General features: G+C 35.2%; 1 protein-coding gene across 4 annotated transcripts in view; it reads right to left on the bottom strand.

The window, feature by feature from the left end:
* The window catches only part of MYZAP (myocardial zonula adherens protein), a 112353-nt gene that overhangs the window by 41101 nt on the left and 51299 nt on the right, over positions 1 to 19953 (bottom strand). For all 4 annotated transcript variants that reach the window (XR_007951025.1, XM_051980722.1, XM_051980723.1 and 1 more), the window contains 3 exons: positions 19716 to 19868; positions 10332 to 10457; positions 8456 to 8584 (listed from right to left, as the gene is read on the bottom strand). Coding sequence is in view for 3 of the 4 variants with exons in the window: in XM_051980722.1 (XP_051836682.1) it covers positions 8456 to 8584; positions 10332 to 10457; positions 19716 to 19868 (408 nt within the window). In the remaining variant the exon portion in view is untranslated. The remainder of the gene's footprint in view (positions 1 to 8455; positions 8585 to 10331; positions 10458 to 19715; positions 19869 to 19953) is intronic.

The raw sequence follows: 19953 nt of genomic DNA, 5'->3' as shown, positions 1-19953 counted from the left end.
TATATTTAAATTTTAGGAGAAATAAGAAGGTTGATAATATGAATTATTTATTTTTAAAATTATTATATGTCAGAGAGGCCAGGATATATTACAAGGTCAGTATAATCTTGGCCTAGACTCCTATATATCCTACTATTCTACATCTATAGTCTTATAGGATCATAGCTTTAGAACTAGAAGAAATCTCAAAGTTTTTTCTTCTAGTCTTACCACATAACTTCATAGAAAAGGATACAGATTTAATATGATTGCCCAAAGTAACAAGCTAGTGTGTCAGAAGTGGAATTTGAACGTCAAATTTTCTGGCTCCATGTCCACACTATTTCTTTATTACCATATCCTCAATTCCTTTCTTGCAAAAATGCAAATTTGGATCAGTATAATTTTAAGCTAAGTATTCCTATCTTCCAGTTCTTTTAAATTGGGTAATACTGCTATGGTATACATGCTAAGTTAGTATGTCATAAGAGCTAATTAATAAAAACACTAAATTATACAACCATTCTGGAAAATAGGAGATTGCTCAGTCTATGGAAAAAATTGGTTTCAGGAAGATAAATAAATAGGTCATTTGTACTTGAGAACTAGAATGGAGGCACCAAGCTCTTTCCAGAAGTACTTCACAATCCGAAATTTCACATGAGAGGATATTGTTTAGTTTTTTGAATGGATTGTCAAAATTACAAGATCATATTATATCAGGAAAATGGCCTATAACTCTTTCTCTGCTAGAAGGGGGAATTAATGCTCTTTGGGAAGAGTTCTGACCAAATTATAATGGGGTGGGACTGGCAAAAGAGCTGATAAATCTTAAAACTTTGTTCCTAGCTGTCACCAGCTAGGAAACCTAATCAATCATATCCTGTGCTGGTCAGAATACAGCTGGCATGCCTATTCAGTTCTGGACATCTCATTTTAAAAGGTACAATGACAAACTCTAAAAAAACATTGACAATGACAAATTCAAGAAGAAAATGACAAAGCTGGTGAGTAATCTATAAACTCTGCCCTACAACCATAGCAACTTACATAGATATAGCACTTTTACACACACACATAGTATGTATAAACATATAAAAATAAATAAATGTGTGTGTGTGTGTGTGTGTGTGTGTGTGTGTGTGTGTTTGTTCAATCATCTTTCAGTTACGTCTAACTCTTTGTGGCCCCATTTAGGATCTTTTTGGCAGAAATACTGGAGTGCTTTGACATTTCCTTCTCCAGCTCATTTTACAGATAAGACAACAGTGCACACAATGCTTTAATTCCATTTACTCTCTACATAAAACCCTGTGAAATATATAATACAAATACTATTATCTTTCCTTTGTAGATAGGTAAATTGAAACTCAAGGTCTTCTGACTCCAAATTTGTCACTCCCTCGCTACATCATAGAGGATCATAAGAAAGATCTGGGGACACTTAGCCTGGAGAAGAGAAGATTAAGATCAGAGTGATTCAAGTAATTAAATAGTGACCAAGTGGAAAAGGTATTAGATTTATTTTGCACTACTGGAAAGGAAAAAAAAAAACTTGACACAATGGGACATTACTATAATGCAAAATATAGATCAATACAAAAACTTCCTGATGATGAAATGGGCTATCCAAAAATGCTATGGACTGCTTCCTGAAGTAATCTTTTAGAAATGTTGTAGTGTATCAAATTTTAATAGAAATGGTTGTCCCAACATATATTGGTCAACCTGCCATCTGGGGGAGGGGATGGGGGGAAGGAGAAGAAAAATTGGAACAAAAGGTTTGGCAATTGTCAATGCTGTAAAATTACCCGTGCATATAACTTGTAAATAAAAAGCTATAATAAAAAAAAGAATAAAAAAAAAAAGAAATGGTTGTCCCTAAAGTATATAAAAGGATCCCTACAGGTTGTGTATTGAATTAGAAAAACATGTGTAATATTACCTATGCTTTATTATATTTTTATCTATTTTGTTAAATATTTCCCAATTACACCTTAAATTGGGTGGGGCTATACAAGGTAGTATTGTGGGCACTTGTGGTCCATGGGTCATTGTATTTTACTTTTTTAAAAACTTTTTTTTTTTTAAACTTTTAAAAAAATACTTCCTGAGGCAGCTAGGTGGTGCAGTGGATAGAGCACTTGTCCTGAAGTCAAGAGGATCTGAGTTCAAATTTGACCTCAGACACAACACTTCCTAGCTGTCTGATCCTGGGCAAATTACTTAACCCTGATTGCCTCAGGGAGGGGGGAAAAAAAAACAAACTTCCCTACAGAAATGCTACTCCCATACCTCACTGATGAGTCATGCAATGAGACTGAGAAATAATACAGGAACTGGCCTCAAGAGTCAGTGGTACCCCCAACATATTAAAAGTACCTCAGGAAAGCATTTGGCTTATTGGAGCAGATCTTTGAATTTCCTTTGTATATATTTATATATGTGGGCCTGAAAATCGTTGGCTCTTCAGAGGCAGGAATTGCTTAGTTTTTGTTCTTCACTACCCCAGGGCCTATCACAGTTCTTGGCACACTGAAGGCATTTAATATTTGTTAATTGATTAGTTGGTTAGCTAAGCTGCTAAAGCAGATTTATGTAAAGACGCAGAAAAATAATTATATAAGAGAAGGAACTATAGAGAGAGTATCCATAAGAATGAGATCACAGGTCTATGAAAGTACTCATTAATAAATTACAGGAAGAAAAAAAAAGTAGTTAAACAGGACCACAGAATCTAACTTTAATTTGGAGTTTAACTTGGATCAAGATAATATTTTCAATATTGTGAGTGAAGAGAACTATAAATTAAGCCTTATAATTGACAAGTCATTCATAAAGTAGAAGTTTGCCCTTGAGCAAAGTCCAAAATAGAAGAAACAAGGTCATGAGATGGGAAGTAAGGATACAAACAGTACCACAATTCATTCTTCCTGGCAGGCTGTTCACATACCTGATAAGAGTCTGGCAGCATTTCTGCTCTCAAAGATTTATAATAGGGGTGCAGGATGGGAGTAGGGTAAGGAGAAGGTTTGTAATTTGGAATGCCAAATTTTAGCTTAGCTAAGGAGACATTTCTCCAACCCTAAATGGAAATGATAATTTAGAGGAAAGAACTATTCTAAAGCTATTAAGAGAAAGTCATAAAGACTTGAGGGACATTTGTATGCTTATACACAAGTTTACAGGAAATTCACAATTCACAAATGGCTGGTATAGCAAAAGAAGTCTGGACTAGGAGTCTATCTCAGATGCCCAATGCTTCTGGGACTCAGTTTCCTCACTGTAAAACTAGGGAATTGTATGAGATGATTCCTAAGGTCTCTTTTGGCTATGAAATTAGATAAAATAGGAAGTTCCAAAAAAGCATGTAGTTATATGGAATTCTCAATGAATTCTTCCCCAGTCAGCTGATCACCCCCTAATGCTACTTCTTACCAAGCTGGCTCCTTCCATAGTGTTTGAGTGTTTAATCAGCCCTATTCCAGAAAAACTTTATACAAATAGCTCCTATCCTGGCTGCTGGGAAATGTTGGCTTTCCAAATGAGTGGGTTTCTTAGCCTTTTGTATATCATGAAGCTTTCTGATAGTCTGGTGAAGCCCTTCTCAGTCAGTCAGTCAACCTAGTATTTATTAGGTGCCTACTATGTACCAGGCATTGTCCTAATTTCTGGAGAAACAAAATAAAGATAAAAAACATTCCCTGTCATCATAATCTAAAACAAAGTTTCTTAAAACATGGGTTACAGCTCCATGAATAACTAAATGTAGAGGTGGTGAAAAAAAAAAACTGGCAACAGTAAAAGATATCAAATATTCTGCCAACATTTCATTCTTTTTATAAACAATAAATAAATACATCCATCTCAGTATGAAAATTTTCTTGTCTTTAATAAATGGTAAAATTATATGTATACCAAATAATTGTTTTAAAACAAATTTCTTTGTGATTCTTTTGTTAGTAAATATTTGATTTGTAAACCTATTTTATAATCTATGGCCCATCATCTATCCACTGCACCACTTAGATGCTTCACATTTGGGAAGAGTAAATATCTTTCAGTTCTCATCGTTTCATAGAGATCATAAAAATATTTATAAGCCTCAAGGAGGCACTTAACACTAAGGACATTAGAAATAGTAATCAAATTGATGACCCTTGCCCTTGCTGCCATTAGGACAAAAGTTACGATCCTCTTTATAGAATATTAGACAAGAAGTTATTGGGAAGGATCAGGAAAGAAAATATGGGCCCATGACATCTAGGAAATTATATATTAGAACCTGGAAAATATAGCAGTTGTATTCTTATACATCTTGTACTTATACATCTTGGAGTATATAACAATATGATAGAGGAGGGCAAGAAAGGGCAGCCCAATTTTTTAAATTTTGAAATATGGCATCTTTTTCCTCATTTATAGCATTTTTTTCTATTACAGGTAAAAACACAGTTCAATAGTTCATTTTTATAAGATTTTGAATTCCAATTTTTTACTCCCTCCCTCACCCTTCCTCCTCTCCAAGACATCAAGCAATCTGATATAGGTTATGCATGTATAATCATATTAATCATACTTACACATTAGTCATGTTGTGAAAGAAAAGGAAAAAAAAAACAAAAAAGTGAAAATCTGCATTCAGACTCCATAGTTTTCTCTGAATGTATATAGCATTTTCCATTATGAGTGTTTTGGAATTATCTTGTATCATTGTATCGCTAAGAAGGGCTAAAGTTATCATTGGTTGATCATCACATAATGTGGCTGTGGCTGTTACTGTATACAGTGTTCTCCTGATTCTGTTCACTTTACTCAGCACCATGTAAGTCCTTCCAAGTTTTTCTAAAAGTCCACCTGCTCGTCATTTCTTATAGCATGATAGTATTCCAATATATTCATGTATTATAACTTGTCCAGCTATTACCCAATTGATGGGCATCTCCTCAAATTCCAATTCTTTGCCACCACTAAAAGAATTATTGAAGTATGTTACCTACTTCCCAACAGAAGGATAACATATTCAAAGGGCAAAATGAAACATACTTCTGAACATAGATAACATGTTTCTCTTGACTATGTGTATTTGTGCTCAGGTTTGTTTGTTTGTTTGTTTGTTTTTTTTCAGATAAGTGATGGGGAAAAGATTAAACAGATTTTGTTAATTGTAAATTATAAATTTAATTTTTGAAATGCCCTTGAGGATTCCACCAGACTTCTAAATCAGAGATATCAAATTTTGAGTTCCAAAGAATTGCTTGAAAGTGTGGATAGATTATCAGTAATATAAATGATATAACTTGATTTATTCTAATTCCTGTATCTTTCTAGCTTTTAATATTCATTGATATCTCAAGAAGTATGAGAAAATACTTTTATTCTGATTTTTCTTTCATAACATGACTAAAATGGAAATATATTTAAAATGATTGTACATGTAGCAAGAAACTGGAAACTGAGTGGATGCCCATCAGTTGGAGAATAGGTGAGTAAGTTATGGTATGTGAATGTTGTGGAATATTATCGTTCTATAAAAAATGATCATCAGGATGATTTCAGAAAGGCCTGGAGAGACTTATATGAACTAATGCTAACTGAAATGAGTAGAACTAGGAGAACATTATATACAGCAACAGTTAGATTAGATGATGATCAATTCGGATGGACGTGGCTCTTTTCAACAACGAGGTGATTCAGACCAGTTCCAAAGATTTTCTGATGAAGAGAGCTATCTGCACCCAGAGAGAGGACTGTGGGGACTAGTGTAAATCACACCATAGTATTTTCACTTTTTGTTGTTGTTTGCTTGAATTTTGATTTCTTTCTCATTTTTCCCTTTTTGATCTTATTTTTCTTGTACAACATGACAATTGTAGAAATATGTATAAAAGAATTGCATATGTTTAACATATATTGAATTGCTTGAAATCTAGGAGAGGGGAAAAATTTTGAAACACAAGATTTTGCAAGGATGAATGTTGAAAATCATCTATGCATGTGTTTTGAAAATAAAAAAAACTTTAATCAAAAAATAAAACTACAAATTAATATTTAAAAAATAAAATGATTGTACATATATTTCTACCTATATCATATTTCTTGATGTTTTGGGGAGATGGAAGGGAAGGGAGAAAAGAAAAAAATTGTAATTCAAAGTCTTTAAAAAATGAATGTTGAAAATTATCTTTAGATGTAATTGGAAAAAAATAAAATACTGTTAAGTGTGAGGAAATATAATAATGACATTTGTTTTGGGAGAGAGGTTATAGCAAAGCATTTATTGGACCACTTTTTTTCTGTCAGAAGAAAAACTGATTTTAGGATTATTTGATATACTCAAGCCTAGTAACCCCAAAATTAAAACATTGGTGATGAAAGGGAAAGGATTCATTTTGATTTGTTCCAACATGATTAATATGTTAGAGAACATTTTGAGCATAGCACAATTTTTGAGTCTGCTTCTGTATCATTTCTCCAACAAGAAACATGTCTCTATGTACATTTGCATGGCACTTTTTAAAGTGCTAGCAAAGAATTGGAAATACAGCAGATTCTCATAATTGGAGAATGGCTAAACAAATATTTACTGTGGAACAGAATAATATTTACTGTGCTATAAAATGATGTGTATGATAAATACAGAGAAATATTGAAAGATCTATATTGAAAGATCTAAATTGATGAAAAGAATCAAGAAAACAATATTCACAGTAACTACAGCAATGTGAAGAGAAAGAACAACTACATACCAAAAATCAAAAGTGAAAGTAGCAAAATTATAAAGATTAAGCAGGATTCAAATCAAGAGTTAAGAGAATACCCTACACACAAACTTTTCTACCATTTTTTTAGGTTTCTTTTTTTACTGATAGAGTTTTGGAACATTGTGCTCCAGCTCCATTTTCCTTTTAAGCTCTTTAGTTTTTATTGTGATTTTGCAAGGGATTGTCTTTTGGGGGAAATACATATGCCCTTATAGCAAACTACCTGTATCTAAATCTATAGGACACCAATCCCCAATACACACACAATTCAGGACTATATAGATAATACTGCAAAGGGATCACAGTTCTAGAAGCTTTCCCAAACTATTTAGTTCAATGTCTTGTTTTTACAGATGAAGAAACTGAGGTCATGAGACGGTAAATGACTTGTCCACATTTGCCTTAGATTCTCTAACTCCCAGTTCAGTGCTGGTTCTGCTATATTACACTGTTTCTGGGTAAGGTATAGTCTATAGAGAGACAAGAGGACTCCTTACATATTCCATCTAGTCTTTTAATTTTCAACAAGTTTATTAGAGGATTTAGCCATTCAGCAGGAGAAAATTGGCATTCCTGGGGAAAAGCAGGTCAGATAATTACAGGCTAAAGTAAGCTTCCATGCACCCCAAATGCACACATTAATTTTATTGAAAATCACTAGGACCCCCTCAGGGCTCCATAAACATTGAATTTACTACATTTCCTATTTCAGTTAATCCCTACCCAAGCACTAGAGAGCTATGAATTTTTCAGCTAACAAAAGGCAAAACCCCTTTTGAAATTTTTACTTGGGAGCCCCAAATTTCACCTCATAGAACTGGATAATATTTTCACTAGAGGGAGTGGAAAGAACTATTTAAGTTTAACATAGTTAGCACCAGCTCCTTCTTCCTGTTTTCCTCTGTGTAAGTATTTAAGGACACTGGCATTTCCTTTCTCCAAAGATCTGACAGTGGCTTCAGTAAGGTCACCTAGGCTTAGCAACAGTAGTCAAAGAGGGTCCATCCCTAATTGTCCATTACTTTTAGTCCTAGGCCATCAAACATAATTAGAAACCACTTAATAAATAACATTTATTAAGTGATTACTATATACCAGGACATTACATAATTGAGTAGAAGTTCATCTTTTCTTTTTTCTTTCCTCTTTCTGATCTCCTTTCTTCCTTCCTTATTTTCTTCATTCTTTTCCTCTCCCTAACTAATTCTTCCTTTCAGCCCTCTCTCTTCTATGACTTTAATAATCAGATAACCTCTGGAGCAACAGTTTTCAAACTTTCAGAATTCTTTTAAACTCTTAAAAACTATTAAGGACTCTAAAGAACTTTTATTTATGTAAGTTATAATTGTTGATATTTGCTATATTAGAACTAAAATGTCATTATTATGAAAATAGTTTTGATCTCAAGAACCATTGCAGAGGCCCCTAGAGGTCCCCAAGCCCCATTTTGGAAACCACACTCCAGAAGAATGCTGTCAGCTCAGCTTGCTCACAACATCATCCTATAAAAATGTGTCTTACATTCACAGTCATCCCTGCCCTCCCATCACTACATCATGCCCACAAGTGTCAGGGAAAACTTTTAGATTTAATTTACACAGCATATAATGAAATGAAAAGAGCTGGGGAATGCTGATGTAAGATTTGAGCTAGAGAGCTGTGACAGTGCATGAGAGTTTGAGAGAAAGGGAGAAAAGGAGGCTTTGAGATACCTTTTCCATACGTTCAATTAGCCTGTCCAGTTCCCCGATCCTTTGGTCTCGCTCCTCGAGGCTGGTCTCTGCTGCTTGCATTTTGATGTTAGCCTCCTCAATAGCTTTCAGGAAATTATTGGTTTCTTCCTTCAAAACAAACACTTGTCTCAATACATAGAGTTTGTCCCAAACAATCACCTTAATTCAACTACCTTTCTTTTAAGGGATATGAAAAAGAGCCTCAGGTATCTTCAAGGGTGAAATCATTTTTTTAAACTTTTTATGAAAGCAAAGAAGTCCTATGTATAGGATCGTAAATGTAGATCTGAAGGGATCTCAAAAGCCATTGAAGTCCAATCCATTCATTTTGTGAACCCAATGACTTGCCCAAAGTCACACTGGCAGAGCCAGTCCTTGACTCAAATCCAACATCCATTCTCTATTTTATCAGACTTGTAATATGCGTTAGCATTTAAACCCCACATACAAAAATGGACCCTATGTCTTCCTTTATAGCTCCTATAATAGGGATAGAGATGAGAAGCTGGTCACCTTGTGTTAGTTCTAAGAGAACTTAAGCAAGGTTTGAGCAGTTGGAGGAGGTATTCTTCCCACTTATATGCAGAAAGGTGTTATTTAACTTTGTAAACCAAACAATCTCACTACCTTGTTTCCATTTACCATCATGGTTCCCATATGTAGTAAATCTAAAAAATCCTGTCACTATTCCTCAGCATTTAACTATATGCTCCCTGAGCTTTGTTTGCTTCCCCTTTTCAATCATGGTAAGTCACATTATTTGTCAAAACCAAGAAGGAATCAATGTTATAAGTATAATATAGAATTCCTGGATGCTTTTTCTATAGCACTGCCAACTAAACTACTCTTAAGAAATTTTTTTTTTACTAAGGAGAGGGAAGAGAGTAAACATTTATATAGCATCTATTATATGGCAAGCATCCTGCCTCTGCTAAGAATTTTACAAGTATTCTCATTGGATTGAATGAATGGCAAGCATCCTACCTCTGGTAAGAATTTTACAAGTATTCTCATTGGATTGAATGAATAAATGAGCTAATTAATCACTCAACATTTTCTGAGTCTATCATAGACAAATCACTGTAGTCAGAGAGATGGGAAATACAAAAATGCATAAAATATGGCCCTTGTCCTCTCAAGTTTGCAATGTGTTTGGGGGATAAAAGACTTGGGAATCACCACAGTAGAATGGAAAAAATGCTGTCTCAGGAGTCAGGAAACCTGAATTTAAATCCTGATCATGGCACTTCCCACCTGCTTGATCCATGGGCAAGTTATTTAAATTCCCTTTGTTTCCATTGCCTTATCTACAAAATGATCATTTCTGATCACTTCTACTTCATTCTGTGCACACAATTATTATATAGACTACAATAGTGTCTGCATGGTAAAGAAGTACCATCTCCCTCCGGTGGAAGGAAATACTTTTTGTGATTGGGGAAGGTTTTATGGAAGAAGCTACATTTCTGTCAAGCTCTGAAGAATAGTTTGGTTTTAAACAGGGAAAGCAATAGAGCATTTTAGAAGGGAAAAATAGTATGGAAAAAGAAAAGCACAGGGTGAATTTGGAGGACAGTGAAGATTTCAGTTTGCCATACAGGAATATATCTGGGTATTTTATTAATGGAGAAAAACTGGAAAAGTAGATTATGAAAGAGTTTAAATGTCAGGCAACAAAGTTTGAAATTAATTTGGTAAATCATGAGAAGTCATTGAGGAATTCTGAGAAACAAATAAATAAATGGAATCCTCCTTGCTATAGCCCTGTGATTATGACCACATTTGAGGAAGACGAAAACAAAACAAAAACAAAGAAACTATCTTCGATTTTCATTGCAGGGATCCCCAAACATACCAGGAGGGCCTCTTTCTCTGCATTGTGCTTTTGTTGTTCTTGATGTAGTTTTTCTTCATACTGACTATAGAGCTTCTTGGTCATCTCTCTCATGACATCAGCATTGGCTTCCTGAGAGGATTCTACCTATAAAAGGGAGAAACATCCAGGTCATATCATCTGCAGATGAAATAAAGGTAGAGGTAACAGGTATGTGTATGTATGTGTATATACATATATATATATATATGTATATACACATATGCAATATTAATATTAAATTATAATTTACTAGCTGTGTGACTCTGGGCAAGTCACTTAACCCTGCCTGCCTTAGTTCCTCAATAGTAAAATGAGCTGGAGAAGGAAATGGCAAACCATTCCAGTACTTTGCTAAGAAAACCCCAAATGGGCTCACAAAAAATTCAGTACAATCAAAAATAACTCAACAAAAAATATATGTACATATATATGTGTGTACATGCATGTGTGTATACATGCATGTATATATGTGTATGGGTACACACACACACACAAACACCCAGGAAGTTTAGATAGTTTACCAAGAGTCATGGAAGTAGTAAGTATCAGAGAGGATTAAAACTCAGGTCTTCGGACTCCATAGTCATTTTTTCCCCACTGGATCATGTTACAGGTTTCTATATAGTGCTTTTGAAAGTATAAGGAGCGATCTCCCATATTCCACTATTCTCACTTTATTTACAAAGATCCTGATTTAGTGTTATCATTCTTCCTCTCTGTGCCTGTGTTATTTCTAAATGATATGAAATAAACCTTATTTTGTCAAGTCATTCATTGTTTTGGTTTTGGGTTCTGTGACCTAGATTTAAATAGAAAGCTACTTTGTAATGATACCTGCCTGTAATCATTGTTTCTAGAGGGAACCTGAAGCTGGCAGAGTAGCTGATCTTGGGAGTTCTGAGTTGTCACAGGTTAAAGCCTGTCCACACTATGTCCCCCATCAATACAGTAAGCCCCTAGAAGCTGGGGGGTAGGGGGACTGATGTAGGTCAGAAATAGCTCAGGTCAGAGCTCTCAAACAGCAATGAATCTACCTATAAATGGCTGCTATACTTCTAGCCTGGGTGAAATAGGGAAAACTAGTATCAGAAAGGGGGTAAAAAAATCTAAAAGGGAGGAAATCTTTGGGGAATAGATTTAAAATTAAGTATATGATAAGGCACTAGCAGCAAAAAAATGAACTAATCTTAGAATAGGATTCTTTTGGGTAGAGGGAATCTTTATCTTCTCCTTTTCTATGTGAAATTTATATTTATTTTTTTAATGTTTTTACTGCCACCTAAAAACACATAGCTGATCAAGGAATTTGAGTGGGCTGACATATGTGAAATGCCAAATGTCCAAAATGAAAAATTAAAGGAAAGAGAATCTTGTTTCACTTCACTGTCTACCCTTTCCCCTCCCCCAATATTTAGCTATCCCCCCACCCCAATAATTTGTCTTTTGAAAGCAAATAACTTGAAGTCAGGAAGACTTGAGTTCATAACCTGTCCCTGACATTTTCTAGCTGTGTAATCATGGACAAGTCACTTAACAGATGGCAAGTATTAAGTGACAGTGTCAAGTGATCAGCAACATCAGTTTAATTCGCAGAAAAATCAACAGGTTGAACCAGAAGGCCTTTGAGGTCCCTTTATTCATGCCTGACTTCTTCTGTCTTTTGGTTTTCTAATGGTTTTGGATACTTTTTTTAAATCTCTAGAAGTCATCAACTAGAAGTAGAAAAAAAACACAAAAAGACAATTGAATCCACTTAAAGAAATTGAGGCACAGGAAATTAAGTGATTTGTTCTAGATCACAAAGAAAATAAATAGTATCAGTAGTGGGATTTTAACCTAGCTCCTAAGTCCACAAAAATGGGAATTTGTTAAAGGGCAGGTCAATTCTCTAGAGCCTCCACAGCTGTGGATCATAGCATCTGAAGGAGTTGCAGGGCAGTCTTTGCTGACACAGGTGTTGCAGACTGGGAATGAGATAAATTGGAGGCAGAGGGAAGAGGAGAGAGGTCAGACAACACAACAGCCTCTCAGAGAGGTCAGAGAACAGCAACTGGCTCTCAGTCTCCTCGTATCATCCTCTCACACAAGGAGATCCATTTTGCAGGTCTGGGTTGGATCTCCAGCAACCACTATTAGGTGGCCCCCGTGTATTCCAACAGCTCCCGTGAATTATAGGAATTGTCTCATTCTTTCTTTGTATGTGTCTGCGCTCAGTGTATAGAAAAGGATTTGATATAGAATCTATTTAATAAGTATCTGTTGTTATTTATTCTTTTACAGTCATCCAATTCTCTCCATGACTGCATTTGGAGTTTTTTTAGAAAAGATACTAGAATGGTTTGTCATTTCCTTTTCCAATTCATTTTATAGATGAGGAAACTGAGGCAAATTGAATTAAGTGACTTGTCCAGGGTCACAAAGCATGTAAATGTCTTAGGCCAGTTTGAATCCAGATCTTCCTGACTCTGGGTCCAGACTGTCCTTTATCTTTATTTATATATATATATATACACACATATATATGTATATTTATATGTATATTTATATTGAGCATTTATCTCCTAGTAGAATGTAAACTCCTTAAAAAGTTCATTTCACTTTTTTTCTTTGTATTTCTAACATCTAGTACAGTCCCTTGAATATAGTGGATATATAATAATTGCTTGTTCATTGACTGCCAATATTTAAGGACTCTGGTCAGTACCCTTTTTCTTACCCTATACCCCTAAAGAAATCTACTTATCTTTCATAGATACATTCTGGAAGCAGAGCTGGAGTTCAGGAATATGCCACTAGGAAACAGCACTCCAAGAGGGGAGGACTCACTAAAGTTAATTTGATCTTCCCTATCTTTTCTATTTTAATGGTACTGTCAATTCTAATCTTGCCTCCTGCACTTACTTAAGTGTGTGTTTATGTGTCATTTAACTCTGAGAATATTAAAAATATGTGTACTATCTATATTATAGGGTTGTGGTAGAGAAAACACCTTGTGAACCTTAAAAATATTACATAAATATGATTTATTTTACACCTATTTTATTGTCTCCTGTTATCATTTTTCATTCCTATCTGAGTTCCTGTCTCTCTTATACAGCCTTCATTATAACTTGCTGCTTCTAATTTGATGTGAGCTGAGGAGTCATATAAATAAGCAAGCCTGTTGGACTTGTGTCTAAATTACAAGTAAATAGTCTCTAAGTAATGACTTGAAGGCACTCCTATGAGAAAAGTACATGATCTTTTAGCACTAAAAGTGGAGAAATCATTTTTCCCTTAAACAAATAGAAAGAATGAGACAGTGGAGTGATAGTGGAGGCCTGAGCATCTAGGAATCATGTTATTGTCTTAATATGTAACTAGCATTATGAGTTTTATAATGATTTGTGATGGGTTTTTTAATTGGGGTGAATTCATAAACCCCAACAATAAGGGGAAACTTTGGGATATGAATTACAGACTTGAAATAAGCAAAAATTAACAAAGGTTCATTCTTAGATTGTACCAAAAAGCCAAAATGTGATAGGCTTTATTAATAGTTCACATTTCTATATCTTTTTAAGATTACAAATTATTTTCTCACCATCACTCTTTGAAGGAGCTAGTGAAAATATAATTATATCTATTTTATAGATAAGGAAACTGAATATCCCAGAGAAGTACATGGTATAGTGCTACATTTGAAGTCAAAACACTTAAGTTGGCATTTTGGTTTTGCTACTCACTCAAGAAATCTGGGCTCTATAAATGTTTTTATTGTTGCATTTTTGTTTTTTCTTAGTTGTCAAGTAAAAGTTTGTATCTCTCAAAGTTTTCTATCCCAGTGACTCACACAAATCAAATGCTTAATATATGCTGATTGGCACACAAGTGCCAAGGATTATAATGCTTTATGAATGCATAGCATTCCATTCAAAATTCAAAAAGTGCATTTTGAAATCAAAGATATATGTAGCCTGATTAGGATCTCCCAAATTAATTTTTCATTGAGTCATGGTTTAACAACAATATATAACTCCTAAACAAAAATGCAGAATGTTTACCTGGCTGAGGCAATGACTGATATAAATAAGAATGGGACAGATTCTACCATTGGGAGAGCAATAAGCTATTCACCAGTGAGAAATACTAACACTTTCAGGTCCCTGGCAATCATCAAAAAGCTTTCCTTAATTTCACCAAATGGCCTCCCAAAAGAATAGATTTATAATAGAGAACTGATGCTCAAGAAAGCTTAAAAATTATTATAATATATTGGGCTGCATTAGGAGAAAAATAATGTCCATAATTAGGGAAATGATGACTTTCTGAACACTGATAATCAGAACCTGTTTGCAAATTCTGGGACCTACATTTTACAGGATAGATATTAATGGTAATACAACCAGAAAAGAATAAGAAGATGGTGAGGGGACTAGAATTATGCTGTACAAGGATTAGTTAAAGATATAAGAATGCTTAGCCTAGGGAAGAGGAGATTGGCTTGAGGGAGTAAGGGAAGATGGGACTGAGATAGCTATCTTCAAGTATTTTCAGAATCACTTTGTACAAGAGTAATTAACGTTACGCTTCTTGATCCCAAAGGGCAAAAGTTTACAGAAACACATTTCAACATAATAAAAAGAAAGAAATGCAGAACAATTAAAAGTGTCCAGAAATGAAAGGTTCCATAACTAGAGCTCTTCAAATAAATCTGGAAAAACCATCTGAAGTCCTTTCTAATTCTGTAAGTCTATATTTCATAGAGTTGTAATAGGGATTTGAGGGTTGAGTGACCTTCCAGATATCTGTAGTTCAGTGAGGCAAGTATTATCTACCAGCCTTGGGAGACATCTGGATTACAGTAATCTCTAATCCAGGAGGCAGCCTTAAATTATTCCCAGCAGTTTTTTGGGGAAAAAAAGGAGATAGAGGAACAGAGCATTAGTCAACAATAAAACAAAGCACTAAGGATTCCCTACAAGTATCTTGCATAACATTTTCTAGGACTAAAAACTTAAGCTTCAGAGCATGGTTCTGGTCAATAGAGCAAAGAATTTGGATAGAAAAAATAGATGGCTCTTTCTGGCTATACTTTAAGGAACTGCACCCAAAAATCTGAAAGAATTTTATTTTTAGTTTCTTCTTGGTCTCATTCTCGTGCTTGACAAAGGGCTTTTAATGTAATTGTCTCTCCCTTTAAGCTGTTTGTTGTCTTCATTTTTATTAAATTTGAATATCGTGAAAAAATATATATGGCATGAATATATAGTTATTATATGCCAAAGAACTATAAGTAAGTTCAACTGATCAGAATTTCCATAATGATCTAGAGGCAAAAAATGTTACATGTATTTTTTATTAATAACTAGAATTTGCTTAAGCTCCCAAAAATAATAGACAAATAGAATTTATCCATAATCTACATGGAATTTGGAGTCATTTTACCCTCTATGCTAAAAATTAGTTTGTTATGGTAGCAGAATATAGATGCTCAAGTGTCAAGAGGAAAATTTTAACTTCCAACAGAGGAGAATGGCATCATTCAAGATTCAGTGCCTGGCCAAACTTTTAATTACACAGTAATGCCTAGAGGCTATAATAGGAATATGTATTTTCTAGGCTAGGACAAAGATTGTCAAAACTTTTTGTGTGCCATGGTCCCCTTTGGAAGTCTGATAAAGCTACAAATCCTTTCTTTAAAATGCACAAAATAAACAAAGTTAGAAAAGAAATCAATCATTAAAATATAGTTTTCCAATGTCTTTAATTTACAGATGTCAGGTTAAGAACTTGTTTCGTAGTAACAAACTGAGGGTAGAACTGGTTGCTATTAATAAGGCAGCTGGCTGCCAGCTATACATGTCTCTTTATACATCTATTATAAAACAGAACCAATAATTCATCACTGCCACTTACCCATCCACCCCATCTCTTGGCTAGGACTAAGAAACTTAGGGGACACCACAATTATCTTTTTTGCTGCAAAATCAGATTAAAGTGTGATTCTAGGATAATTCTTAGTAAAACTTTAACACATCTTTATTCCAAAACCATCAATGTTACAGTCAACATACAATCTAAATCTCATCCTGGACACCCCCCCCTTCCCTATCTATCTCTCTCTGTCTCCTCTCCTCTCCTCCCCTTCCCTCTCCTCCTCTTTCCTCTCCTCCTCTCCTCTCCCTGCTCTTCCTCTCCTCTCCTTTCCCCCCCTTTCTCCCCTTCTCCCTTCTCTCCTCTCCCCTCTCTTCCTCTCTCCCTCCTTTCCTCTCCCTCTCCCTTCTCCCTCTCCCTTCTCCCTCTTCCTCTCCCTCTTCTCCTTTTCCCCTCTCCCTCTTCCTCTCCCTCTTCTTTTCCCTCCTCCTCTCCCTCCCTCTCACCCCCTCTCCCTGCTCTCTCTCTCTCTTCCCCCATCCAATCAATTGTAAAATCCTGACATTGCTGCCTTATGTCTTATAAATGTTTCCTTTTCTTTGGGTCTGCTATCACCTGGCACAATCCTTCATCTCTTCACACCTGGACTATTTTCTCCTGGTTGGTCTTCCAGCCTCAGGTCTCTCCATACTTTTAACTCTTCTTCTACTTCTACTCAACTGCTGATCTTCCCAAATCACAGGTTGAACTATATTACCCCTCTATTCAATAATCTCCAATGGTTCCCTAAAACCTCCAATCCTCTGTTGGTTTTTAAAGCCCTTCATATCCTGGTCCCTTTCTTTTCTTTCTTTTTTTTAAAATAACTTTTTATTGACAGAATCCATGCCAGGGTAATTTTTTACAGCATTATCCCTTGCACTCACTTCTGTTCTGATTTTCCCCTCCCTCCCTCCACCCCCTCCCCCAGATGGCAAGCAGTCCTTTACATGTTAAATAGATTACAGTACATCCTAGATACAATATATGTGTGCAGAACCAAACAGTTTTCTTGTTGCACAGGGAGAATTGGATTCAGAAGGTATAAATAACCCGGGAAGAAAAACAAAAATGCAAGCAGTTTATATTCATTTCCCAGTGTCCTTTCTTTGGGTGTAGCTGCTTCTGTCCTTCCTTGATCAACTGAAACTGAATTAGTTCTCTTTATCGAAGAGATCCACTTCCATCAGAATATAGTCTCAAACAGTATCGTTGTGGATGTATATAATGATCTGGTTCTGCTCAATTTACTTAGCATCAGTTCATGTAAGTCTCGCCAGTCCTCTCTGTATTCATCCTGCTGGTCATTTCTTACAGAGCAATAATATTCCATAACGTTCATATACCACAATTTACTCAACCATTCTCCAACTGATGGGCATCCATTCATTTTCCAGCTTCTAGCCACTACAAACAGGGCTGCCACAAACATTTTGGCACATACAGGTCCCTTTCCCTTCTTTAGTATTTCTTTGGGGTATAAGCTCCAAATTGCTCTCCAGAATGGCTGGATGTGTTCACAATTCCACCAACAATGTATCAGTGTCCCTGTTTTCCCACTTCCCCTCCAACATTCCGCATTATCTTTCCCTGTCATTCTAGCCAGTCTGACAGGTGTGTAGTGGTATCTCAGAATTGTCTTAATTTGCATTTCTCTGATTAATAATGATTTGGAGCATATTTTCATATGGCTATAAATAGTTTTAATTTCTTCATCTGAGAATTGTCTGTTCATATCCTTTGACCATTTATCAATTGGAGAATGGCTTGATTTCTTATAAATTAGAGTCAATTCTCTATATATTTTGGAAATGAGCCCTTTATCAGAACCTTTGACTGTAAAAATGTTTTCCCAGTTTATTGTTTCCCTTCTAATCTTGTCTGCATTTGTTTTGTTTGTACAAAAACTTTTCAATTTGATATAATCAAAATTTTCTATTTTGTGGTCAATAGTGATCTCTAGTTCTTCTTTGGTCATAAATTCCTCCCTCTTCCACAAGTCTGAGAGGTAAACTATGCTATGCTCTTCCAATTTATTTATAATCTCATTCTTTATGCCTAGATCATGAACCCATTTTGACCTTATCTTGGTGTATGGTGTTAAGTGTGGGTCAATTCCTGACCGCTTTCTACCACTTCAGTTTTCTTACACCTAATTCCTGGGCATTTACTCTGAGACCCAGTGATATTGACATCCTTGCTATTCCTTGCACAAGACTTTCCATTTACCAGTTCCAAGCATTTAAAAAAATTATTTAAAATACATTTTTAAGCAATTAAGTTCAAGAAATTTGCCCAGGGTCACACATTTAATTTCAATGATTATTTCCTGTGCCTGTGCTGTTTTTCTCTCTGCCTATGAGCTTCTCTGGTTTCTTTCAAGTCTCAGCTAGAGTCTTCCCTTCTGAAGAAGCTTTGCCTAGTCCTACTAAGGACCAGTACCTTCCTTTTGAGATTACTCTCTAATCTAACCTGTATATATCTTGTTATCTCTCCCTCTCCCACCCCCACCTCCTTATTGGATTGTGAGTTTCTTGAGGGCAATGAATGTTTTTTACCTTTCTTTGTATCCCCAAGCACCTAGGACAGTATCTAGTACACTGTAGGCATTAATAAATGCTAATTGACTGACAGTAAACAACCTTGCCTGTTTGCAAAGAACAAAGGCATATAACCTGTCTGAACAGTTCTTGCAATACTTAGAGGGTAGGTGAAAGGAAGGGAGTAAGTATTTATACAACACCTGTTAAGTGCCAGGTACTGTGCTAAGAGCTTTTACAAATATTATTTTATTTGATCCTCATAACAACTTTCCAAGATAGGTGCTATTATTATACTAATTTTAGAAGAGGAAACTGAGGCAAACACAAGGTAAGTGACTTGCCTGGATTACATAGCTAGAAAATATCTTCAGGAAGATTTGAACTCAGGTCTTCTTGATTTCAGTCCCAAGAGTCCATCCACTGTGCCACTAGCTACATTATGGAAGTTGTCATGTTAAGTATGAATGTTAAGAGAATGGAATAAGGTTAACATTCCTTGGATTTAGTACTTGAACTGTGATGAAGACAACAGTTAACATGCTCAAACATTCTCTAAATCATCTAGATTATACCTTCGATTTCAATCTTCTAGGACTAGTAACAATGAATGTGAAAAAAACAATGGAGGAAGAAAGGGGTAGAAAGAAAAAGTGAGAAGACAGAAGAGAAGGAAACTGACAAAGGAAAGAAGAAATGAAATAGAAATTAGGAATAGAAACCTGATGAAAAATTTAAATTTCATTTACTTTACCTTTAGTTTCTTTTTTATTCATCTCCTTATATTTTTTTTATTTTAATAGTATTTTGTTTTTCCAAATACAAAGATAGTTGTCAACATTTATCTTTGCAAAACCTTGTGTTCCAACTTTTCTCACTCTCTTTCCCCTTTCCCTCTTCCCAAGAGAATAAGCAATCTGATAATTACCTTTAGTTTCAAAAGCTGGTTTTCAACTTGAGCCACTTCTAATTGTCTCTGCTTTTCTCTCAGTTTTTCCATAGATGCTTCATATGTAAGCTGTAAATTTCTGATCTGGTCCTTAATGTTACTGTTTTCCAAGGTAACATCCACCAATGTTTTCTGTCGGGATAGAAATGAGAATGCATTTTGAGACATCCCATTACTGACTGATCATCATAAAAACACACATTAACCACATATGAAC

The sequence above is a fragment of the Antechinus flavipes genome, chromosome 2, assembly GCF_016432865.1.
Source record: "Antechinus flavipes isolate AdamAnt ecotype Samford, QLD, Australia chromosome 2, AdamAnt_v2, whole genome shotgun sequence".
NCBI classification, from domain to species: Eukaryota; Metazoa; Chordata; class Mammalia; order Dasyuromorphia; family Dasyuridae; genus Antechinus; species Antechinus flavipes.
Note: the sequence above shows the minus strand (reverse complement) of the source record. Positions and strands in the feature narration are given on the sequence as shown.